Here is a 27312-nt window from a genome sequence, read left to right on the forward strand (position 1 = left end):
CTTGGCCTGATTTAACTGAAAACTGTACATTTTCTGCTTCCTGTGTTCCAGAAGATTTAGACCTTGGCAGACCATATAGGTGGCACTAGCTGGCATAACAAGATTGAGTAGAGAAGGTTGTAAGTCAGTTTATGTAAAGACTCCAGTGTTGTCTCTTTCAATTTGCTGTCTTTAATTTTTAGGGCTGGTGTCAGTGGCTAATGTAGAGTAGATGTAATTTAGGTAGAGCAGTAGAGGCAAAACTCTGGAATTGCCCAAGAGGCTGTTAGATAATGGACCATGGGCTTCATTACTGAGATGTTCCAGTGGTCAAAGTGTACTGATGGACAGCAAGGCACAGGCATTTTAGCTGTTCTTAACCTGTTTCTAAGAGAAATATGACATGTGCTGGAGGTTGGCTCTCCTATTCCTCTGAAATCAGTGATTGTGCCTCTCTATACAAGAGTATGAATTTACATTTGTCGTTATTTTATTGTTGGTAGTAACACACCAGTGTTAAAGTAATGGCAATTGGGAACCCAAGCTTCAATCTCTGTCAAGTGTTTCGTGCTCAAGGTATTCATTGAAATGGAGTTGAAGTCTGATAGGGCTATCTTGCATGTAAAGCAAAATGATTAGAATTTTTGAGTGCAGCACTCAGGATGTGCATCAGCATTTTGGGGGAAAAGAGTGAGGAAACCAGGAACAAACACTGTAAGAGCATGAAGTGATTGGGACCAAGACCAAAACTTTTGAGCAAGATGAAGCGGGGAAGGAAATTACCCATTTGGAGTGATCTGTTCTTCAAAAAGTACCCAAAGTCCAAATTGATTTATTTGAATACCTGTTCAGTGTTTCAATCACTCTGCTGTTATAAAGTGTAACTGCAGTAGTCTGGACTTGTATTTTGTACTTTCTGATGGGTGAGATGACTTTAGACAAAAGTTTCTTTCGCTGTTTTAGAGATGTATGTTTGTACATACAAACATAAAGATACATAATGTGTACTGCAGGCTGGACCTGTTAATTCAGAGCAGTTTTCTGCTTGAAAAGAATTGAATTGAGTAGTTTAAGAAATAATTAAAACAGTGATGATTTCAGTCTGAGTTAAGCAATTTCGGGTTAGAAGATTGTAAGAGTGAAAGATCAAGACGTGATTCTCGGCCTACTGGTTGAATGCAAATCCATTCTTTCTATTAGCTGTAAGGCACTGTTTGGAATGTCTCAACCAGATTTCTTTCAGCCATAAGTTCACAAACAAAACTACCTTTTAAATGGACACTGATTCAAAATTTCAGATTGCTGTATAAATAACTGGAGGGGGGAACGTTTTGCGCTTCATTGGAGCATTCTCTTAGAATGCTGATGGGACTCCTTGCGAGGACAAAACTCTTTCTGAAATTGGAGTACTCAATGCTGGATGCAATAAATATGGAAACATTGTTAATATTGACACAGCAGATGTTTTACATTAAATTTTTGCACTTATTCACTCCCCAATGCTGTTGGCTTGCAAAGTAGTGTTAATTTCAAACTTTCCAAAACCTTAAAGAAGGAAGAATGAATATGTGGAATATTTTCTTGCTAGCTTTGCACTTGGTTTTCTTATCTCTGAAATCTCATGATTTGGCAAACCGATCCAGAAAGGTGTTCAAGCTATGGAATTCACTTAGTTGTTTGTTGGTGTAAACTAAGTCCCTATGGAGAGGATAGGTTTGAAATAGCAGGTCTCCATGGCAAAGGATAAATTAAATTGCAAGTTCCTGCTATGAGAGATCTTTTGGAAAAACATTTTCCAGATAATATCCTTTACTTTAAAAGGAGATTCCCTCACTTTCGTTGCAACTAACAATCCCACACTTAGAAATAGAGAAAATAGAGCAGGAGTAGGTCATTCGGCCCTTTGAGCCTGCTCCACCATTCAATATGTTCTCAACGCCATACTCTTGCTCTCCCCTCCATACCCCTTAACTCCTTTAGAGTCCAGAAATCTATCAATTTCCTTCTTTAAATATATTCAGTGACTTGGCCCTCTAAGATAGAGAATTCCACAGGCTCACCACCCCCTGAGTGAAGGAGTTTCTCCTCATAGTCCTAAATGGCTGACCCCTTGTTCTAGACCCTTCAGACAGAGAAAACATCATCCCTGCATCTAGTCTGTCCATCCCTGTCAGAATTTTATGTTTCAATGAAATCCCCTCTTATTCTTCTAAACTCTAGTGAATGCAGGCCTAGTTGGCCCAATCTCTGCTCATGTGACAATCCTGTCGTCCCAGGAATCAGCCTGGTGAACCTTCACTGCACTCCCTCTATGGCAAGTATTTCCTTTCTTAGGTAAGCCCATCTATATTTTGTACAATTGAGTGGCTAACTCGAGCTATGTGAAGTCCAGACCGTGTGTGGGTAGCAGTTTCTCAACTCTAAACGACATTGAACTGGTCAGGCCTTTGACAATTTGACAGTGTCTCATGGTCATTTGTTTTCCCTTGCACTGGGTTATTAGCCAGCCTGTACTCCAGAATTAACTGAATTCAATGTCACTGTTCAATGAAATCTTCGTGAGCCTTTGAACTTGCCACCCCAGAGGCCTGTGGATGCTCAGTTGATGAGCATATTCAAGACCAAGATCGATAGATTTTTGGGCACTAAAGGAATTGCATGTGGTAATGGGTTGGGAGAGTGGAATTGATGTAGATGTTCAGCCATGATCTTACCAAATTGTGGTGCAGTCTTGAGGGGCTGGATGGCTTACTATTTTGTTCTTATGGTAGGATTTGAGCTCTCAACCTCTGTCTTGCTGCCTCAGCACCACGCCCTAACCCCAATTCTTAAATTATGTTCCTACCCTTCCTTCACCACACTATGCGTTCAGATGCCTAGAGCTCACTGTTTGGATATCCCTGCTTAAAGCTCTTCACCTTCCTATCATCCTTTCAAGACCCTCCTTAACAGAGTTTTTCTCTGCCCCCTCCTAATAGCTCATCCTTTGGCTTAGTGTCCAATTCTTTTCTTTACGCCTTTAAAGTAACTTGGGATGTTTTCTATGTTGAAGGTGTTATATGAAGCCAGATAGTAGTTGCAGTATAGGATGCCCTCAATACAGGAGATTGAATTGATCAGATGGTTACCCTAGGATGCTTTCGCACAGCAGCTGTAATGTTATGTGAAGTGATTTTTACATTATCACTGATGTTGTAATGTAAATGCACCCTGAATCCACGGGGTTCATTGTTGACACCAAAATTAAATGGAAGGGGGCTTCTTGCTGGAGGGAGTCAGTTCAGGTACTGTCCATTCCAGCATGCATTAATTACATGCCAAAGTTGTATAATAGAACAAGATTTTGGACTCTGCATAGCAAGCAGGTTATTGGGGATAAAGTGGCAGTGAAGATCTTAATGTTAGAAGTTCAGTTTTGGAAATCGATCTCGGTGCTTATGCATAAAATCAAATAACCTGATCATATGAACAACACTCTTGTAAATTATTTTCTGAAATTTGATTATATCTAATACCACTTTTTGCGACCTCCGAGTTCCTAAGTGCTTCAGTGCCAATTGAGTAATTTTGAAGTGAACTCACTGTTGTAGAGAAATGTAACAACCAGTTTGGGCAGGAAGATCCTGCAAACAGCAATGAGATATGTGATCAGATCAGTTAATTGAGGGTTAAATGTTGGCTAGGCTGCAGGGAGAGCTGCTCTTTATTTGAATATGCGGTGAAATATTTGTTCATCCACTTGAGGTGACCAAGGGATGCTTAGTTTAATGTCTCATCCAAAAAACAGCACCTCCAGTGGAGTATTGCACTGAATTGCCACCCCAGATTACATATTCAAGCCTCTAAAGTAAAACTTTGACTTGAGTTGAGAGCTCTAGCACTAAACCAAGGCTGGAGTAATAACTGTATTGTCAGTGCTCTTATAGAGATTAGCATTTTTATATTTTGGAAAGTTACTAGGGAAATAGAGTATTGAAAGGAAATGTGAAATTGGTAGCGCTAGCTTCACATTGTATAAAGTTAAAATATATACATTACAACCCTGTTTTCACACCGTTTTCTCTAGGTAAAATCTATTTTATCTCATTATGGAAAATGCTGCTAATGAAGATGGAGGAAATGAGCAGGCTGACACTCAGTCTTCTAATGAAGATCAGCGCAGGCGCCAGTCAGACCGCCTGGATCGAGAGGAAGCCTTCTATCATTTTGTCAATAACCTGAGTGAAGAGGAATACAGGCTGATGAGGGATAATAACCTGTTTGGTACACCAGGTGGGCAACATTAAAAAAAAAATGAATATCCTTATTTTCTGAGAGACAGTATGATGAAGGTATGAAAATATGCCACTATCCCTGTAGATTTTGAGCTGCACAGTGGTGCCCAGATAGGAAAAGACTGTTTTTCTTGGAACACAATGGATGTTGTCTTACATTAAGGAGTGACCATACGGAGTCAGATGGTCCTTTTACTGTAGGTAAAATCACTCACCTTTGTCCAGTGTTTTTGCTTATGGTTGATAGGTATTGAGAATAGCGAGCTTTGTATATCTGTGTGTGTTCCTTAGCTCAATTGTAGGTGTTTATCTGAAACAGATTCCAACCTTGAGTACTGCATGAGTAGTCATAGTAGTCATTCTGAACCAGTAATTATGACTGTTTAATTGAAAGTAGAAATGTAAAGTGCTTAAATTTTCATAATTTTGAAGGGGAGCTAGTGCATATTTTGCCCCCCTACCACGCCAAGTATGGTTTGTGAAAGCACAATACTGTCATTTTTAAGTAGACCTCCTAAAAAATTGCTCACATCGAATTAGAGATTGCAAAGAATGTAGTTCTGGGTGGTCAAAGGGTGTAAATGACTACTAGAGAGTTTTTTGTTCTAGAAAGTAGTGTTTTTCTTGTACGCTGCAGGTAGGTAGATGTATAATCATTTTATTTGCTTCCCTCAGACAGTAATGGGAATAGATTTGCAGGTGTCAGGGCAGATGGATAGGGAGAGGGTATTTTCACTAAAAACTGGGCTCCTCTGCCACTGCTGATTTGTTTGTGTATTTTTATTTTGTTTAGTACGTAGGCTGTTCACTCTCAGAATTGGGCTTAGCAAGTTAGCTAGTTGTGGTTAAACAACTATTTTAGTTCTGTCACAAATATGGCTTGGTTAAGGGCACATCATCATTACCAACTAAAATATTAAATAGTCAGAAGTTGTATAGCTCCATACCTACTCTGCGCAGCTTTGCTATCTGTTTAAGGTATGAGGTTTAAGTGTGGAATAATAAATATGGAACTAATGCAATTAAGGTAATATATATAAAGTTTCTTCTGTACAAAATATAGATCATCTCACCACGTAAAGTGCATTACAAACACTAAAATTAGATGGTCATTGTTAAGTGGATAGCTTTGTTGGGCACACAGCAATGTTTTTCATTTGCCCAATTAACAATTCCTTTGTTATAACATTTACAGCTTTCTGGTAATGTTACCTTCATCTTGTTTTCATGTAAAACAAATTCCAGTTATTTGGTTGGCTTGGGGATTTCTTGGCTTTGTTCAGTAGCTTCCCATTGTTGACTAGGAGGTAGGTGTGTGTGGGAGGGGGGTGGCAGGGGTGATGCTGATAGCAAGTCTTGAAGCGTTTTATGAATGACCAATTTTGCTGTCAATAATTAAACATAAATCCTGGGAGTTGTAGGTACATTGCACAAAATGACATAGACAAATTCTTCTTTTAATCTGTCGTCGTAATTAAGCGCCTTTATTCAGCTGATGAAAACTATGGAAAATCCCATGAACTAGAGTCTTAGGGTTTCCGGGGGGACCACTGGACTCCAACAAACACTGACAGTTCAAGCAGAGATTCATCGTTAGCCTTGTGAATGTTGCTGTTTTTATGTGTCTTGTGTTGCAAGCAATAATCCTAGTCCAAAATTTTTCTACTTTTCCAGAAAGTGAAATGCTGGTCAAAATCATCTGCAAAAATGTATTTGGATTGATTTTGTTTTGCTTGCTTGTTTCTTTAACTGGTTGCTAGCTGCTTACTTCTAGTTTTTCATCCTTCCTTAGTTTTTCATTGGAAGCTTTGGTTCTCATTTTTGATTGGTATGTTCCCTATCCTGTTGTGATTTTTGGTTTTTGAGCCAATCAGGTATGTGTGTAGATTTGTGTATAGAAGTCTGCTGTGCAATGTGTGTGTATGGATATATGTTTAAACTCTAGTTTCATTTTCAGTACATAGAACGCAGCATATTTACATTAAAATTTTCATGTATTCAGATGGTAAATGGCAAGTTAAAAACTGAGGATACGCAGCAATGTCTACTAGCTGGATGTAGTTGTCTTGAATTCAACGGTACTGGGGTGTGCGTGGGGCTTATCTGTACTGGAGACTAGTCTTGCAATTTGATAACACTGGGAAATAGTCCTGGAATCAAGCAGAATTAGAGTATTAGTACTGGAATTTGGCAGCACTACAGTGGAGATAGTGGAACTTGTTAGGGTAGGAGAGAGGTTTTGATCTGCTTGAATGTTGAAAGAAATTGCATTTATATATCGCTTTTCATGCCCAACAGACATCTCCAAGTGCTTTACATCCAATTAATTACTTTGACTGCATTAGTGAATGGAATTGGGGTTTGGTACATAATTAGATTCTTGGTACCTGTACGATGATGACCAAGTCTAACAACACTAGTTTGTATGTTTCCAAATGAGTCTTGCAACTACTGAAATCACTGGTTCCTGGGTATGTCTTTCATGTCTTGGAGCTGTCGTATATTGGAATGTTTTCAGCTATCAACAAAATAGTTAAGTACAGTTAGTCTTTCTATTGCCTGAAAAGCTTTCGTAAATCAACTTCTATTCTGAAATGATGTGCTGCAGTAGGATTAAGAAAGGCTGGCTGGTGTGTGTGTGTTCACTTACTCTCTTGCTTTCTGTATAATTGGTGCACTTTCTGAAATTAATAGACTTCTAACACACAACTATGACAGCTGTGTAATCCATACAAAAAAAATGTCTGCCTGAATGAAACTTGAAATTTGACCTCTAGCTTTTCGTCAAATGATTTTGTAAAAAACCCAGCTGCTACTATGAGATATTAAGATATCTACTGTGATGTGAAGCAAGTGTGACAAAAGTAAGCTAGGTCTTTTTTAATATTAGTTATTTTCTTCCTCTCATTTCCGGTGTTGCTCATGAATTTGAGGAAACACTTTTTTTATTTTGCTTCCTTACGTTGCCACCCCTCTGCTTTACATGTGCCAATTTGCTTCTCTCTTTACCTTAGCTCATTTTATTGTCTCTTTTGTTTCCCGCTGTCCCTGTTCTCTTCTGCTTTGCTCTACAGGGTAGCTTTTGGCTCACAGGTCAAGAGAGTGAGCTGACCAGGGCACAGTTCAACTTTCAGGTCACATGAGGAATCTGGCCAGGGCAATGGGCCAGCACTTGATAGTGGGAGGTGATCAGGATAAGGCCACAAAATCTAAGGTCAGGTGGGTAGTATGTGCCGAACAGTATGATTACCTTGGAGATGCAAATCATGTGTAAGAGTATTGAAAGGTAAATATATATGGTAAGTATGCATGCAAACTATTGTTTCAATATGACATCCAGGTGTGAAAGGTTGAAGTGGCATTTGCTGGAAGTACAGGAAGTGCCATGTCATATAAAACTTTCTATACTGAGCGTGCTCATTCTTTTCTGTGAGAGCTGTCATGTGCCAGGTGCTGTCAGTGGATGGAAATATAATTTTTGCACCTACATTTTTAAGGAGAGCAAGATTCACTCAGCTCTTTGGAAGGCAGCAATCCTTATCAAAGTTTCTACTGTCATTTGAAATATTCTTGTGTTTTCCTCATTTCTGGTTTGTTGCAAAGTGAAATTTACCCCCCCTGTGTCGAGGGAAGTCACAATTTTAAAAATCCATAGTTACAGCATCAAGTTCATTTCTTTCTTAAATTTGAAGAGGCGGTGTCCTGATTATCTGAAGTATTGTTTAGATTCCTGGCTAGGTATCATTTCAAAGCTTTATTCCAAACTTTCTGATGTAAAACTTTTTATATCACCTTTTTTTTGAGATAACTTCATTATCCATGTTTTTTTTTTGTCATGGCTGTACACCAGTGTTTTCCCACAGACATTGAAGTGTGTGGGAGGTTGAATGTAACAACTGCTGTTTCTAGCCCTATGTTTGTATCACTCAAACCAGACTGGTTCGGAAATCCTGAAATGAATACCTCCATTCTGTGTCGTCTTCTGATAGAGTAACTAGAGCTAGTTACTTGCAATGTAGAGAATGTGAATCAATATCCTATAACTCTATGAAGAACATAATGTTATTATAACACTTAAAATAATCCTTTTGTAGTTTCTCTAGTTTTTAATTTTAGCTAAAGATGGCATTCATTTTGAAAAACGTAGAGTAGCTTTATTGGTTTTATCTGCATGGAGAGATGGTGGCATAATAGTAATATCAATGAACTAGTAATCCAGAGGCAGGCTAATGCCCTGGGACATGGGTTCAAATCCCACTACGGCAGAATTTAAATTCAATTAATAAATCTGGAATATAAAGTTAGTCTCAGGAATGGCGACCATGAAACTATCATTAATTGTTGTAAAAACCCACCTGATTCACTAATGTCCTTTAGGGAAGGAAAGCTGCCATCCTTACTGGCGTGGCCTACATATGACTCCAGAACCATAGCAATGTGGTTGACTCTTAACTGCCCTCTGAAATGCTCTAGCAAACCACTCAGCTCAAGGGCAATTAGGGATGGGCAACAAATGTTGACTTTGCCAGCGATGGCAATATCCCATGAGAGAATTACTTTTTAAAAATGTTAGCTGTCTAAGATCATTTTCTGTAGATATAATCCTTGTTTTCATAGTAGAAGTCCATTTTCTAGAGCCTGCAGTTTACATACTTATGGTGAGACTTGGAAAAACGGGGATTGTATTAATTGGAGCAGGAAGGTTTAAAGTACATCTAAAAGAATTATTTAAATTTTAAAAGATTTTAAGAGGGTAAGTAGTAAAGAATTCTATTTGTTGGTCAGTGATTCTGTAACAAGGATGTATAAAGCTAAGAATCAATATGAGAACCAATAGTTAGAAGTGTATTCCCACAAAGGTTATTGCAACATGGCTACTAAGTGTAGTCTTTTGAGAAATTTTAAATTTCGCAAAGCTTGAGTCCTGTAGCAGAAAATAATAAATTGTGTTTGCTGAAATAAGCATGCTTTGCTTTCATAACTTCTGCTCTTAGAAGAGCAAGAAAGTAGAAATTCGAAGGCTGCTCAGCTACCCTTCTGTCTGTTAATCAGAGGGTCTCTCACCTTTGAATTTCTGCAGAGTGACATTGAAATTAAAACCGATCATCCATCCTCTCTGCGGAGATGACCCTTAATCAGCAAGCAAAAAGACTTGGAGGGACTTGAATGATGGAAAATGTTATTCAGGAGTCCATGTGCTTAATTTACTTTATTTGGAATACATTGTCTGTGTCTTGATTAGGAAGAAAGATTGTAGTCCCATTATTTGGTTTCAAAGCTAATGATTGTGTTTGGAGAACATCATTGCAGGTAGCATACACACTATAAACTTAGATTAGCAAATAAGCAAAGCAAGCTAATTTAGCTAGCTATAAGCCATGAATAATATCAGTCTACTCATGAAAAACCTTGCTTCTCATCAGATCTCACTAAGTAGTGGCCCTATTAAAGTCGATTGAGAAATAGTTCTACTGCTACCTTTGCTGAGCTTAAGGAACAGACATAGGATCTTGCTGACCTCTATGACAGCCTTGGATCTTTATTATGTGTTCTCAACTCAGTCAGAATCGTTCAAAGATGTATAATGATGCATGTTTTCCAGTAGGTTTCTATAATTTTTGCATTATTGTAATAACTTCCCTCTCCCCTAAAATTTTTACCATTATTTGTTTTAAAATTGTGTGCATCTGTCACAAAGGCTCAGTGATTAAAATCAGTGCCTAACTCAGTGCAAAACCATAGAGGCCTGATGGTGCCAGTTTAATTCCCAGTCTGCACCAAATTAGCTGATCTCAGTTGGGGAAGTAATTGAATAGCTGTAGTTGCCCTCAGTGCTCCTAGCTGGAGAGAGGAAATTGGTGGGAACTGCCCTTCCTGCTTGCTGTCCAGGTCAGCTTGCTGGTAAAAGTGCATGTGTGTGCACATGCGTGGATGTCAGGCTTGTCTATGGTACTTTCCGTAGTTGAATAAATAACCCTGTTGATGCTGTCAGGATTAGTTGGCAGAAGTACTGGTAAGTTGGGTTGTTGGTGAGGGTTTTGGATGTTGGTTCCTGTGGCATTGTACCCCAGTAAAAGTCAGTACCTTCAGGGAGACAAAATTGACATTCAAAACTTCACAAATTAACATATAAAAAGACACTCACTTCTCAGTGACTGTGACTGCTATGTCATAAACTGGACACCAGAATGTTTGTTATAATTCATGGCAGTGTTCACCTGTCCTCATTGTATTTTGAAGGGGAAATTACAGAAGAGGAACTTATCAGGCGTCTACAGCAGGTGAAGGACGGTGTCATTCAGAACAACCCTGATGCTCGGAGAAGTGAAGGTTCAGGTGATAACAGAGGTGAGCAATTAAGTGATAAGGGCCCCACTTGTAACAGTGAGATACAGAAATATGGTCATTAGCATTTACATTTAATTATTTCTAAACTAGAAGTTTTGGCAATTTTCCATTTTTCTCTGCCTTTGAGGTCAAAAAATGTACATTAGGATACATTAATAAAAATACATTAGCAACATTGTTTAAGCTTCTTGATTAATATAATGCTGTGTTGTATCCTATGGCTCTCTTTCCCAGGATGGGCCCAACCAAAAGGTTTTTTCTTAGAACCCTCACCCCCTTGTTTCAAAGCAGAATTTGGACAAATAACTATTTTGGTAGTTTCTCTCTCCTGAAATCGTTAATTCATTTTGTGGTCAGGATAAGCTCACACCAGCATCCATTTTTCCTGTGAGTAGACTTTTGTCCTTTGACAGCATAAAAACTGAGGCTAATCCTGTCTCTTGCTCGCTGTCCAAATTCATGTGGTATCCAGCAGGGATAGTGAAACTTCACCATATCTATGACTTTTGAAATGGCCATCACATTTTTACTGGTGTTCGCTGGTGCTTCATTTAAACATCATCCCCATTCCATAGGACTAATGCTTGGCTGGACTGGATATGAGGAAATTTTGTTTCATCAGCGCATGAAAATCATGACACTGCAAGTAGATACTGCTGCATCCTTTAAAGTCCCTCTATAAGCCACTGAGCCTGTTTGTTTCCCCACAGTTAACAAGACTGTGATGACTGTCTCTTCTGTAGCATCCCTTGCAAGTGGGACTAAACTCTGTCTCTCCATAAATGATCCTTGTCGGGTTTTAGCTTGCAATTGTTTTTGGGTTTCCAAAACCAGCCAGCCCATGATTTCTTTTACAGGATTTCTCCCAGGAATTTGGCTCTGTGGACCAGTTGGAAAAATCTAAGAACAAATGTTAACCAAAATATCCTTCTTGGTTGATGTGTGACTAAAACAAAAATGAGTTAATTGAAGATGTTGGCCTATTTACAAATCCAGTTAACAAGCAGTGTTTTATCATGTCATAAAGCAACAGTCATCAATCTCCAGATGGCCAAATAGTTTGTTTTAAAAACGCAGGAACTGAGGCAAAAAAATTGGCATTTTAGCACAGATAATGTTGAACTAGGTTGTTGTCATTTGTACGTATGCTGCCATTAACTAACACTATCAAAGCACTGCTGAAAAAGTGCTGAACGATCTTTTGACATTAATGTTCGCCAGAGGCTGGAACACTGTGTAGAATGCCTTTGCTCACTCAAATCAGTGATCTGTATGATTGATATATAAAAGGCTTGTCACTAAAAGTTAAAATTTCTGTTTGCCTCATGTTCTCAATCTACCCACAATGAACAACTGCTTCATTTGTCACATGCTATTGAGCACAAAATTGACAGGAAGTACTCAAGAAAAGATGGCAACATCTAGTTGAGAGTCACCAGTCTTACAGTATCTTGTCAGTCCAGTCAAGCTACAATGAAGATTCGCTGGCCTTTACAGTGGCACTAAGGACTCTTTGACACCTATCATTACTGATGACACATCAGGACCTATTGATGCCAGGTATCAAAGCTATATTTAACAATGCAATTTCCCCCTGATTATTGTCATATCCAGAAACATATCACCAGACAATGTCAATCGAAAACCTTTCAAGCTATGCACCCACCTGGATAATCCACATATCATGTAAATCAAAATATTTCCTGCTCAGGTTTGAGTGAGGTGCCCCAACTAACACTAATTCCTCTGGTACTGTCCCCTTTTTGTGTCTTCACCCCTCTCCTCAACCAACTTTTGACTTCTCAGTCCTTGCTAGCTATAACCGCCACCTCCCCTAAAATCCTTGAATGTGTTGTTGTCTCCCAAATCCACACCCATCTTTCCCAGAACACCATGTTTGAGTCCCTGCAATCAGATTTCCATCCCTGCCACAGTACTAAAATTATTTTTATCAAAATAGCAAAAGGCACCCTGTGTGCCTAACAAAAATAAACTATCCTTCCTTGACATTCTCGACATGCCTGTAGCCTTTGACATGGTTGACCACACCATCTACCTCCAACACCTCCCTACTGGCGTTCAGCTGGGTGGGACTGCACTTTCCTGTTTCCATTCTTATCCAGTTAATCATGGTGAGAGAATCACCTACAGTAACTTCTCTTCCTGCTCATAATTACTTTTAGTTCTCCCCAAGGATCCAATCTTGGTTCCTCCTATTTCTCATCAACATGCTGCTCCTTTACATCAACGGAAAGCAGAATGTCAGTTTCTACATTACACAGATGACACACAGCCCTACTCTACCTCACTGTGAGCTCTCTTAACTCCTCCATTGTCCCTAAGTTGTTAGACTTTTTGTCTGACGTCTAATACTGGATGAACAGAAATTTCCTCCAGCTAAATATTGAAAAGACTAAAACTATTGTTTTCGGTCCCTGGCAACCGTCTTGAGTTTAAACCAAACTGGTCGTAAACTTGGTGTTATATTTGACCCCGAGCTGCACTCTTAAGTATATCCATGCCACATAATGGTAGTCTATTTCTACTTCCGTAACATTGCCTGAATCTGCCCCTGCCTCAGCTCATCTGCTGCTGAAGCCCTCATCAATGCCATTGTTAGCTCTAGATTTGACTATTCCAGCACACTCATGGCAGGTCTCCCAGTTTCTGTCCTATGTAATTTTGAGGTCATCCAAAATTCTGCTCGTGTCTTAACTTGCTCCGTCCCATTCACCCATTTGTGTTCACTCACCTACATTGGCTCCTGGTTAAGAAATACCTCCATTTCAGAATACTCATTTTGTATTCAAACACCTCCCCTGCTCTCTCTCTCTATCTAATATCCTCCAGTCCTATGTTCCACTTGAGTAGCTGCATTCTTGTAATTCTGCCTCTGAGCATCCCTGATTGTAATAGCTCCATCATTGGTGGCTGTGCCGTCAGCTGCCAATGCCTGAAGTTCTGGAATTCCCTCCCTAAACTTCTTTGCCTTTCTACCTCTCTTTTCTACTTTGCAATGCTCCTTAAAAGTACCTCTTTGACCAAGCTTTTTGGTCATGTGGCTCAGTGTCAATTTTTTTTTTGTGGTGCTCCATGAAGAGCCTTGGGATGTTTTGTTACATTAAAGGTGCTATATAAACAAAAGTTGTTGTTGATAAAGGAAGTATATCTAAATCTAGGATCTCCAGCAATAAATTATATGCGACTGGCATGGCCTGATAATTTGGCCCTCAAAGTCCAGGCTATTCTATTCTATTTGCGTTTGTATTCTTTGAATTTTGTCAGTCAAGAGACTGGGAAGGGGCTGTTTTTAATAATCTTGCATCATTTGTGGATCAATTCTTTGCCTGAATGCCAAAGACTGTTAGTGTCCACAGCTTGAGATATATTCTCAATGTTCTGCACTTAAACAGCTCACAAAGATACAAAAACTTGAGCATGCCTGTTGTAAATAAATGACTTTGTATTCTGTTTTGCTACCATAACTTACTTCCCATAAAACGTACCTTTACACTTCTTTTGGAGCTCCTCTGTCACCCTTTGCTGAACTAACTTCTCAAGCTCTTGCTATTGCACCAAAGTGTTCCTCACTTCTTTACAGCTGTTTCTTGGATTACCTTCCATCTTCACTAATTGTGTAGATTTATGTTTCTCCTCTTTGGGCTCCCCTAATTTCACTGCTCTTGGCCTTTGGGTTTCACTCCCACTGCTAATCTGTTAGTCTGTTATCTGTTATATTGGACCTTCTGCGCTCTAACATCCAGGCCCACTGTGCACCTTCACTGTACTCTTCGATCATCATCATTTGGTTTTTTATTGACTCTCTGCTCCTTATCCTTTTGATTCTACTGAACAATCTCTAGCAGCACAACTGTTGATATTCTGCTCCTCAAATGCCTCCTGGGTCCACTTAAACTATGCAACTATCTCTGAATATGGACACTGGTTTATGAATGCTCCATCCTGACTACATCAACTTTATCCAATCGCAGAGCCTCAATTTAATTTTGGGCTCCCTTCCTATTCTCTGCTTATGACAGTATGTGTCTCAAAGTGCCACCCACGTTATGTAAACTGAAGCTCCTTTATGCCCACTCTAAGGTATATTTTTGAATTAAATAGGCAGTCACACACAAGGCCATCCCTGACCACTTCATTGTAATCCTTGCCGCTCATTTGCATTTTAAAAGGAGCAAAGAGACCTGGGGGTAGAGGTACATAAATATTTGTAGGTGAGAGGACAAGTTAGGAAGGCTTCTTTGAGCACTTAAGCTCATTTTCTTATTGTGACCCATATCTTGCTCCCTTAACCTTATTCCTAGTAAACTGCTGATGAGCCAACTTTTCTTTCTGGCCTCCATGCTAGTTGACATTGTAATTGGGTTCCTTGCCTCAGCTACTATCCACTTCGTTTCAAACATTGTCTCGATTCCCCATTCCTCAGAAAAAACTTTTTATGCTCTGTCCTTGCAAACTATTGCCTGATTCCCAACCTCTCTTTCAACTCTGAAGTTCGAGTGTTCTTTCTGTCCCCAAATTAATTTATGGTATTGTTATTATTGTGATAAAGGCTGCAGAGAGGATGCAAGAAAAATGTCCCAAAGTCAGAGAGGATTCTGTTTGTGGCTTTGATTTGGACACTCAGATGCTTTAGCAGGGACAGAAACTTGATTGGGTTCAGCAAACATGGAATTGCAGGAAGGAGACAAATTTAAGAGGCAACAACATGTTCAAGGACTCTGGGAGGAAAACATGGAAAGAAAACTGGCTTCTACATCAGATATTTTGTACTTACCTGGAAATGTGGGAGGATGGTTAACTGCACCCAGTATTTCACTTCAGAGTTCCAAAGCTAATTCCTCAAAAATTCAAGGAGCTTTTAGTTCATGAGATTATTCAGGCAATAGCAGACAGGCTAGCAGCTGTGGATGTGAAAGATGACTAATTTTATATCGCTATTTAGTAATGTCATTGGAGATTCTGGTTCAGTTTCAAAAGACAAAGCTGTCGGTATAAGGACATGCCATTTGGCGCCACACTGGCACCCAAGGTTTTACAAAGTGCCTGTTTGTACTCACAACACATCAAGGATGCCCACGTTTATTTGCATTGGATGACAGATTCATCAGAGCACCTTGGAGTCCAGCTGGCATGGCCATGCAGCAGGTAATCAATACAGTCCAGGAGTTGGGTTCATAATCAATTAATGTTCTTAAGAGCATTATTTTGAACTGGCTGGCTGGTTTGTGCTACTCAGAATTGCTTTTCTTTTTATTGAGATAATGGGTTTCAATGAAAAGCTATCTACAAATATTTGGCCACCATCTTTGTGGTTCTCAAACCTTGTTTGTGAGTTTCCATCAGCTCAAACTGTTCAACCAGTGAATGTCCATTTCTCAACAGGTAGGGATTGACCAAGCCTTTGCTCTTGACCTCACTTGGTGGCCATAATGACAATGGGCATGTCCCTATCTGGATGGACTGTCCAATTATAAGCTGGACAACAGAAAAGTTCACTGAGCACATCAAACACTTGGGATTTAGGATGTCCTAGACAGCACCTTCCAAACGCATGACCACTTCCATCTAGAAGGACATGGGCAGCAGATAGATGGGATCATTACCACCTGGCGGCTCCCCTCCAAGTAACTCACCATCCTGTCTTAGAAATATATCACCGTTCCTTCACTGTCGCTGGGTCAAAATCCTGGAACTCCCTCTCTAACAACACTGTGGGTATACCTGCACCACATGGACTGCAGCAGTTCAAGAAGACAGCGCTCCACCACCTTCTCAATGGCAACTAGGGATGGCAATAAATGCCCAGCCAGCGAAGCCCACATCCCATGAATGAATTTTTTTAAAATGACCATCGTCAGTGGTAATGTCGCTGGATTAGTAATCCAGAGACCCATGCTAATGCTCTGGGGACATGGGTTCAAATCCCACCATGGTAGCTGCTGGAATTTGAATTCAGTTAATAAATATGGAATATAAAGCTAGTCTCAGTAATAGTGACCACAAAACTATCATCAATTGTCATAAAAACCCATCTGATTCACTAATGTCCTTTAGGGAAAGAAATCTGTCATCCTTATCTGGTCTGGCCTACATGTAACTCCAGACCCATAGCAATTTGGTTGACTCTTAACTGTCCTCTGAAATGACCTAGCAAGGTCATTTCAAGGGCAGTTGGAGATGGGCAACAAATGCCTGTCTTGCCAGCGACACCCACAACCCATGAAAGAATAAAAAAGAAAAAATAAAGCTGCCTGCTTGATTGGCACCCCAACCACCACCTTAAGCATTCACTAAGCACTGACACAGCAGCAGCAGTGTGTACCGTATGCAAAGTGCCCTGCAGCAACTGACTAAGGCTCCTTCGGCAGCATCTTCCAAACCCATGACCACTACCACCTAGAAGGACAGGGGCAGCAGATGCATGGGAACACCACCACCGGCAAGTTCCTTTCCAAGCCACACACCATGCTTTCTTGGAAGTATATTGTGATTCCTTCATTGTCACTATGTCAAAATCCTGGAGCTCCCTCCAGCGCTGTGGGTGTACCTACACCAGATGGACTGCAGCAATTCAAGGAGGTGCCTCGCCACAATCTTCTCAGGGGCCATGAAGGATGAGCAACGAATGTTTGCCTTGCCAGCATCATTCACGTCCCATGAAAGAATAGAAAGTTTACCTTTTGGGTCTGTGACCTTTTGTCAGAACTGGAAAAAGTTAGTGATGAAAGCAGGTTTTAAGCAAGTATAGAGCCAGGGAAAAAGTGTAGGGAAGAATGGAAGGGAAGGTCTGATAGGTTGAAGGCAGGGGTGATTTATATGACACAAGGGTTAATTGTGCAAGCCAGAAAAGTGCTATTGGGACGAGTGAAGAAACAAAAGATGGGTCTTGAGATGGAAATGGCAACAGCAGAATTATTACCAGCACCTGCTGACTGAAATCCTGGGAGGGGCAGATGTATTTGGTGGTGGCATCGCATTGGAGATGGAGGAGGAGGATCTGTTGAATGTGATGACTGATGGGGTAGGACAAAGGGAACCCTCGCCTCTCCTTTCAGCATCACTAAAGATCCCTCTCCAGCATCCTGATCTATTCTTCTATTACCCCTAACACTTGCTCACTTCCCACACCACCCTCCTATGCAAGCACAGGAGATGCAACAACTGTTCTTTCATCTTCTCCCTTCACACTGTCCAGGGCTGCAAATATTCTTGCTAGATGAAACAGCAATTTACTTGTACTACTTTCTATGTAGTATTCTGTATTGGCTGCTCACTATGTGGCCTCCTACGTCGGCTGATTATTTTGCTGTATACCTGCATTCAGTTTGTAAGCGTGACCCTGAGCATCCAGTTTGGATTTGTCATTTTAATTCTCCACCCCACACCCACTTTGACCTCTGTCTTTGGCTCCTGCACTGCTGCACTGAAACTCAATGGGAGCTTGAACAGCACCTCATATTTTGCTTGGGCACACCGTAGTCTTCTGAACTCTGCTTTGACTTCACCAATTTCAGACTTAAATCACTGCCACTTTTTTACAGAACTGTTGCCATTTACAACCCCTCTGGTTGCTCTACTTGTCCCATTACTACCATTTTTGTCTTGTATTGCCATCCCTTTTACTATTTAATCTCTCCTGCCTTCCACCCTATCACATACCTTCCCATGTGTTCTTTCCTCATTTCTTCCCCCTCCCCTCCCCACCCTCCCTGTTTCTGTAAAACTTACTACATATCTCAATTTTGCCAACTCTGAAGGGTCACTGGTCTGAAATGGTAACTGTTTCTCTTCCAATGGATGCTGCCTGACCTGAGCATTTCCAGCATTTTCTGTTTTTATGTCAGATCTCCAGCATCCACAGTATTTTGTCTTTTCTACTAGTAGACATCGTGAAGTGCAAAAGGCAGATTAGAAGTAGTCTGCTTTATATCCTAATTAAGAAAACATTTGCACTAGTTTGGAGTTGCTACCAAAATTTGCTTCTGAGGTTTCTTTTAGACCAAGAAATTGCCCCACTATTTATTGTTGGCATGCCAATCCGAAGGGAGGATTATTACTTGTTACCTGTTCAGCAAGTCCCAAGTTACTATGCCTCAAAGCATTTTCTAAAGTATCCTGTGGTGTGAAGACCCAAGGCAAATAGCTAACAAATAGCAGATGGCCAAGTAGATGGTCGAATGCAGTCTGCCAACTGATAATCCTGCAGTGAAGAACCCAGTGGCCGAGTGCAAAGGCCCCAGTTCATGGCAGCTTTCTGGGCATTTCTCAATCAGATTCAAATTGGTGTTCATAAGGCAGATTTGATCACCATGAATGTCTTGATTTGATATCGTTGACAGCCTGTCTAAGTAACTAGTATCATGTCGTTCTGCAAGGCCCTCGGCATGGTCATTTTTATTCTCTATCCCCAGCCATCCCAGGACCCGCCGGGGGATAGGGTTTTGGAATTGGAAATTTCTTAATCAGTGTGAGGTTAGCTTTAGCCATCTGCAGCATTGTCATTTACATGTACTCAACACAAGATTTCCCCTGAACAGGAATTTAGAATGGGGAGGTTTTGATAAATTAGATGGGGAAAAAACTTACATTGGGCAGTGACCCTATAACTAGAGGACATTAATATAAGGTACTTACCAAAAGAATAAAGAGGGAAATTAACTTTTTTTTTAACTTTACAAAAGTTTGTTAGTACATGGAATGTCTGAACATTGGTGGCAGAATCCATGGAGACAGAGGATGTTTTGGGGGCTGGGAGGGAGTGGGGCAAAATTGAAGACTATGGGAAAATGAATGGAACTGAATGGAGAGCTGTTTCAGTGAGTTTGTACAAATGCAATGAGCCAAATTGTGTGTCTTTCTACAATTCTAAACAACCAAACTAGATTTTATTCCAACAGTGTGGCGGATTCATATCATTCAAAGAATCAAAAGGGTCCTACAAGATAGATGTACTATAATCTTTTGGTTGCTGATGGATTGTTTGTTTTATCCAGTAGGTGCTGAAGGTTCAGAAGAAGGATCAAGCGGAGACTCTCTTCTAGAGTGGTTGAATGCTTTTAGACAGACAGGGAACACGACGAGAAGTGGACAAAGTGGGAATCGGTCATGGCGAGCAGTCAGTCGTACAAACCCAACAAGTGGTGATTTTAGATTCAGCTTGGAAATTAACGTCAGTCGGAGTAGAATTGATCAAAGTGCCGAGATGGAAAGTGAGCAACCCATGGACACTTCAAATGTGGCAGTAACAGTGCCAGCAGCAGAGGAAGCAGTGACACCAGTGCCATCAGGAAATATAAATGCACCCCCACCAACAGCAGCACAACCACCACATGCTGTAACAGCTCCACCAATGACTGTAGCAGTAGAAAATATCCAGAGTGAACCTGAGAGGTCTGAATCCACTGTAACAAGGCGAAATAGAGGACCAAGTGGGGAATTATCCTATGAAAACAGATACGAACTTTTGAGACGAGAGCTTGAAACTCAGGCCCATCAAGGTCGTCCAAGAAGTGGTAGAAGTAGAAGCCCAGAACGCCGAAGGACTTCTAGAACAAGAAGCAATCGAAGCCGATCACCCTTGCATCGAGTCGGTGAGGGGACGAGTAGATCACGACGTCAGGGGTCTTCCCAGAGGTCCGATAGATCCGTTTCAGAAAGTGGAACAGAAGGAAGTTCCAGAACTAGACAGCATGTGGTGTCTAGGCAGAGTCGGGCTGGAGATGAGGTGCAGGCTGAAGTAACTAATCTTGTTTCTGCATCTGAGCCAAGTGAACCTAGAGAGCCTTCCCAGGAAGCTGCTGAATCTTCAGAAGCTGTCATCAGTGACCCCTCTGTAGCTGGCCGGCGACCGCCTACCATTATGTTAGATCTGCAAGTGAGAAGGGTGAGACCTGGTGAAAATGCAGATAGAGATAGTATAGCAAACAGGACCCGGTCACGGTCCCAAACATCTGACAACACAGTTGTTTACGAAAGTGAGCGGGGTGGGCTCAGGCGCACGTTCTCCCGTTCTGAGCGAGCAGGGGTGCGAACTTACGTTAGCACTATTCGTATTCCTTTTCGCAGGATCTCTGATTCGGGTCTTGGAGAGGCCGCCTCAGTTGCCCTCCAAACAATACTACGCCGGATAATGATGGGTGGGGAACTAAGTTCCTTTGTGGACAGTGACAGCGATTCTGAATCTAGCAACAGGGGCCAAAATCAAGTGCAGGAAGTTTCTGAATCGCAGAACAGCACAAGTGAACCCCCAAGCATGGCTGCTGAAGGCAGAATGGGCGAGCAACAGGCAGGGGAACAGCGGAATGGCAGTGAAACAGATAGCATAACTGGTGCTAGGAGAAGAGAAGGTCAGCAAACTCGAGGCTTATTTGGCCTTGAAGAAAGTGGTACTTTGCCCATACTTAGGCTTGCCCATTTCTTCCTGTTAAATGATGAAGACGAGGACGATCAGCCCAGGGGACTGACTAAAGAGCAGATTGACAACTTGTCCACAAGAAATTTTGGGGAAAGTGATGCAATTAAAACCTGCAGTGTCTGCATTAGTGAGTACACTGCAGGAAACAAGCTGCGCAAGCTCCCCTGCTCTCATGAGTATCATGTTCACTGTATCGATCGCTGGCTGTCTGAAAACTCCACATGTCCCATATGCCGTCAGGCTGTTTTAGTTCGCACCACTGAAAGTGTTGGCTAGTGTACAGCCTCCATCAGTTTGTGCTCCAGTATTGGTGTAATGTAGAATTAGCTAGCTGTACCAAACAGTGAACCATATAAAAATGTACTTCAGAATGTAGTGGGGAAATTCAAAATAGCCATACCTAATACTTCTACGTGACCTATCCTTTCTGCAAGGGAAGGCTTTTTTTCTTTTTGCTAAAATAAGGATTTGGACATTTCTTTTAAATTTTCTTTTGCGAGCGTGCACCAATGCACTGTTTTTAAAGTGAGAAGACTTTACCATGCTTAGAAACAAACTATAGCGATACTGTATTTGGGGCACGGCTTTTGACGTTTGGTATCTTGTGTTTGTTGGCATAACCTTTTTTAAGGATTTGTTCTTAGCATGGTAAATAAGTAATTTAAACTTTAATGCTTTGCTGCTTCCTTCACTCATTTTGTAAAAGTTCAGTCCTTGCCCTGATTTCTATCACATTGTCTGTGTTTTGTCTCGGTTCGCTGTATTGAATTTAAGGTTTTCATTTTTTGTAATTTTTTTAATCAAAATTATTTCCTTTCTGATGTATGATTTTGATTTTTGTGCACACTTACAGTGATGTATTTTAGTAATTCAGAGTATTTGTTCACAGTTCATTGCAGGGTCTGTGTACTTGGGAAGCGGAAATTGGCCACTTTTTAAAAAAGAATGAAATTTGCAATGCAAATTGTCACTGCTTATTAAAAAATTCTAATTTACTGAACATCTTTAATGGACAGATTGCCTTATACTACAACATATATCAAGTCTATGGGACTAATTGGAGACATGCAGCAGTTAAGTATTCTGTACAGTGGACTTATTTATTATCTCAACCATTTAAAAAAAAAACAATTTATTTCCATCTTTTTGTGGAGTTACTCTGGACCTCCCTTTTATCCATTTTTGCCTCTCCACCTTGCACCTCTGGGCTTTTAAGAATATTTTAAAGTGGGGAATGACCCACCAGTCCAATGATACATGCTCTTGAATAAGAAGCATTTTGCCTTTGGGAAACTGGCTGTTTTTGATTTCTCTACAGTCGATTGGAACAGCAGCAGAACTGTGTGGACACGCTAGCTGCTGGCCACATTTCTGCCACTTTCCGATACTGCGCTATATAATCTGTGCCTAATAAAAGACTTGTGACTTCACAGCTTGCCGCTTAATTGACAGTTGGTCTGTTGCAACCTTACAGCAGTATGTCTGTGGGTAGGCTGTGTAGTGGACTACTCTGAAATCCTGATGGAATATTGTTAACTTCTGCGGTAGGTACTTGCAGACCTAGTCTGCATGGAATATAAGCTCTAGTGTTCAGTCAATTGAAAATGTTGCATTTATGGGTTGTGGAGGGTAAGGATGCTGCAGTGTAATAAAACACAACTGGAAATTGCAGTTTTTTTAAACCATGAAATTAAAATGTTACAGTTGTAATATAACTGATGTAACTGAATTGAAGAATCATAGAGCTTTTTTGAGGGAGAATGGCTGTTTCTCGTCTTAAATATATATGCACAGGATAATGGAAAGTAATGTCCTTATTTAGTGTGTTGCCTATCCTGATGTATATGGAAGACCCATTTTTGTACAAAAATGACCAGATATTAATGGCATCTTGTATAAATTTTATGCCAATATTGTAACGTGCACTTGCATTACTGAAATAGTTTAGCTCCACGGAGCAAATATTATTAGAAAAGAATGATGCTATGACACAAAATAGGAATCCCACAGACTGTGATCAATCCTGCATAAGGCGAACTGTATAATAAAGATTCAAAGCAAATTAGGAGATGAGTGCTTTAAGAAGTCCAGGGAAAGTTCTTTCTTCAGCTGCAGGAATCCTACCAAAGTGCATGTACTTTGGTTTACTGTACAGGGCTTGTTTAAAGTGATTTAGTTTATTTATGTAATCTGTTGTACCAATTTTTGTAAATTAGTAACTGAGTTTTCATGCAAAAATACAAGTTCAGTTACCCAGTTGTCATTTAACTTTTCTGGGGGAAGAAACATCAATTACAAATAGACATTATCTTTTGACATTGACCATTTTGAAGAGTTGGGTTATCCATAAATGTTAATAAAATATTGCACGAAAAAAACAACCAGCACCGTTTGTCTGAGGCTTATTCCTTTCCTTTTCTTTCCTGCTTTTGTGGAACCTCATTTTGATGGTGTTTGGATTTATTTTAAATCACCAAATATCCGTGAATTCACTTAAGCACTTTATCTGTTAATGTTTTGTTTTAATGTCTGTTGCTGCCATTCATGTTCCAGAACATTGAGCATTTATTCTCTACATTTACTTATTGATCAAGGGGCATGAATAGGACATTTCTCAAATCAACTTGAAACATTATTCAGGTCAAAGATCTGTTTATGTGGAAGCTGAAATTGGGAATCACACGGCTGATTATTGGTTAATTTATAACGATGCATTTCTTTACTTTTTATTTTCACGTACTTGCGCTAAGCTAACTGCAAGATTAGAGAAATCAAGATGTCTTGGTGATTGCTTCAGTCTGAATGTTATCCTGCATCAGTGTACATGGCTGGTTGTTAGGGGACAGCTATTGTCAAAAAAAAAAGCCACAATTTAATGAAACAGCTCACATGAAGGCCACATGTATTTTTGACGTTTTTTTATTCATTCATGGGATGTGAGCTGGCAAGGCCAGCATTTAAGGCCCATCATCCTTACTTGAGGAGCTATGATCTGCCCTCTTGACTTGCTGCATTCCTTCAGGTGTAGGTACACCCACAGTGCTGTTAGGGAGGGAGTTTCAGGATTTTGACCTAGCAATATAGTTCCAAATCAGTATGGTGTGTAACTTGAAGGGGAACTTCACATGGTGGTGTTTCCATGTGCCTGTTGCTCTATATAAGAATAGATGTTGTGGGAGGGGTGGTAGCTCTCATTTTAAGATGTAATTTGAACTGTCGAAACAATCCTGCCATCCATTTTTGCCATTTTGTGCTAATCTCTTTGAAGAAGAAATAACTTAATTCTAAGCATTTACCACCTGGCGCCATTAGGCTTTTTAATTGCTCAATGCAAGAACAATTTATTCAAAAATAAAGATGCTGTATTATAAAGATCAAGCAGCTGAAAGCTTAAGTCTGGGTGCCGAACACATGATGGAGCATATTTGTGCTGATAGTTGACTTTTAACTTATGCCTACCTCCTTTTACCAGGTTAGTTGACCATGTCTTGCACATGAAGTTGGTAGATTTCATGCAGCTTGCATTAATTTTAGTAAAGTTAGCTTGTCAGGCAAACTTGATATCAAAGGGATAATGTAAATTGCATCCGTGTAGAAATCCACAATGTGGAATTAAGACCCTTTTGGTGTTATTTAACTTTATATTGAGGATCAATCCGTAATGCTCCAACATACTGCACTCCTGGCTGGTGGAACTTGTTTTTGTCCCTTTGAATTTAGGTAGGTTAAAACTGAACAATAATGGGGCAGGTTTTCCTTCAATGAAATAATTTATACAGTATATTTCTGCTGACAATGTGCTTGTTCTCTTCTGCAGTCAAATATTACCATTCATTTGATCGTGAATTTGAACATTTGACAGTCCCAACTTTCAGATTAAGTGTTCAAAAAAGTTGTGTAATTCTTCACTCCAATGTAGTTAACTGCAGTAGTGTCACTTATGGAAGATGCTACTTAAGCGTCATTTATTGTAATCCCCTGTTAATGCAGGAAATTTTGTTTCTCCCTGAATTTCTGCGCTTGAATTAAGATTACAGAATGGGAAAAACAAATGAGAAATTCCATAGTTATGCATCATTGTCCAGCCTCAGCTGTTGACATTGAGAAGGTAACAGGCTGGATCTTGCTGGAGCAGGGTATCTCACAACAGCATTACTGTTTCCACTCAAAAATGATTTGTGCTCTAACTTGCTGGAATTGCAAGCTGATAATGCCACAGTGAAAGCAACGGCATCTGGGACTGTGATGAATAGCAAAGCCAGCAATCTCTCCTTAAACAATGGAATCTGAAGAAGATTGGGAACCCGGAACCACTGAGAGGGAGGGTGAATTAGATTGGATGAATTGAGACAAATCAGATACAAAAAAGGGATAGAAAAATTGGATTAAGAAAAAGACAGGAAAAGTAAGAATTTTTTAAAATAAAATTACATTTGAAGCTTTTATAAACTCTCAATTGTCTTTATGTCGGAATGAGATTGAATAATTTAAAATGTTCTTAAAGTGGACCAGAGGTTGATTGGCATTTCATCAGTTATCACGATGTTTAAAATGTTGTCTTGATTATGTCTTTGAAAGTTAGTAAGTTTAAATGGGAGGCCAAGGGAAAGATGCCTTTTTTGCAGAGTAGTGTAAATCGACAACCAAATTCTGGAGATTCACTGTTATTTTTCCAGCAAGATCTGGCCCATAATGTATCTTTCTCTTGTTCTGTTGAGACTTGATTTGGAAGTAAGATATTGAATCTCCACTGTTGACTTTATGTTCTGAATCACAGTGCTTGGGTCAGATTTTCAGTGGGCTAGAAAAGTTTGTCAATTTAACTGCAGCAGTGTTGTCCTTATATAATTATAAGTCTTAAGACAGCTTATGTTACCATTAGCAGCTTTTTGCTTTGAGGTAATGGGAAATTTGCCATATAACTTGTTTACCTGGCCCTAATGTTGGATGTGAAAGTTAGCCCAGCCACCCTACTCCCTAACCCACTTATGAACACATGAATTAGGAACAGGAGTAGGCCATTTGGCCCCTCGAGCCTGCTCCACCATTCAATATGGCTGATCTTACTGTGGCCTCAAGTGTACATTCCCCCTACCCCAATAACCTTTGACTCCTTTGTTAGTCAAGAATCTATGTGCCTGTGCCTTAAAAATATTCACTGACCCTGCCTTCACCATTCTCTGGGGAAGAGAGTTCCAAAGACTCATGAACTTCTGGAAGAAAATATTCTTTTTATCCCTGATTTTTTTTTCTCCCAGAGGGTTATGGGAGACCACATTTTTAAATGGTGCCCATTAGTTCTAGTCTCCGCAACAAGGGGAAACATCCTTTCAGCGTCCACCCTGTCAAGTCCCCTCAGGATCTTATATGTTTCAGTAAGATCACCTCTCAATCATCTTAACTCCAATGGATTCAGGCCCAGCCTGTCCAACCTTTTCTTCATAAGATAACCACCCCCCCCCTCCCCCCAATCCCAGATATTGATGGAATGAACAACCTCTGAACTACTTCTAACCCATTTATATCCTTCCTTAAATAAGGAGACCAAAACTCTCCACAGTACTTCATCCCTACTTTTATATTCCATTTCCCTTGTGAAAAATGACATTTCCATTTGCCTTCCTAATCACTTGCTGTACCCCCACACCAACTTTGTGACTCATGTACCAGGACACCCAGATCCCTCTGTGCCTCAGAGTTCTGTAATCTCTCTATTTAAATAAATTGCTGCTTTTCTATTCTTCCTGCCAAAGTGAACAAGGTTACATTTTCCCACATAATCCATCTGCCAAATTTTTGCCCACTCACTTAACCCATGTCCCTTTGCACAGACTCCCTATGTCCTCTTTCCAATTACTTTCCTATCTATCATTGTGTCATCTGCAAACATAGCAGCCATATATTTGGTCCCTTTATCCAAGTCATTGATATAAATTGTAAATAGTTGAGGCCTTAGTACTGATCCATGTGGCACTGCACTTAGTACCCTTTCCCTGGTGATTGTAATTGTTTTTTAAGTTCCTCTCCCTTTCACCACCTGATTCACAATCATTACTGGGATGTTATTTGTATCCTCTACAGCGAAGACAGATACAAAATATCTTCCATTCATTTGCCATTTCTTTTTCATTATTAATTTCCCAGACAGACTCTCCGGAGGACCAATGCTCACTACTTTTTTCTCTTTTTAAAAACCTGTAGAAACTCTTTTTATATTTCTAACTAGCTTTCTCTCGTATTTTAAGTTTTCCCTCATTAATCTTTTAGTCATACTTT

The 27312-nt window shown here is 40.1% G+C and overlaps 1 protein-coding gene across 2 annotated transcripts in view; it reads left to right on the plus strand.

The window, feature by feature from the left end:
- Positions 1 to 23417, plus strand: part of rlim (ring finger protein, LIM domain interacting) — a 42527-nt gene extending 19110 nt beyond the window's left edge. Inside the window, exons 2-4 of one of the 2 annotated variants that reach the window (XM_078547564.1) lie at positions 4046 to 4251; positions 10494 to 10601; positions 19616 to 23417. In XM_078547564.1, the coding sequence (XP_078403690.1) occupies positions 4068 to 4251; positions 10494 to 10601; positions 19616 to 21312 (1989 nt within the window). In that variant the 5' untranslated portion in view covers positions 4046 to 4067 and the 3' untranslated portion in view covers positions 21313 to 23417. The remainder of the gene's footprint in view (positions 1 to 4045; positions 4252 to 10493; positions 10602 to 19615) is intronic. The other variant, XM_078547565.1, reaches the window with a different exon arrangement.
- The last annotated feature ends 3895 nt before the right edge of the window (positions 23418 to 27312 follow it).

Source organism: Cetorhinus maximus, chromosome 8, assembly GCF_964194155.1.
Source record: "Cetorhinus maximus chromosome 8, sCetMax3.hap1.1, whole genome shotgun sequence".
Lineage (NCBI taxonomy): Eukaryota > Metazoa > Chordata > Chondrichthyes > Lamniformes > Cetorhinidae > Cetorhinus > Cetorhinus maximus.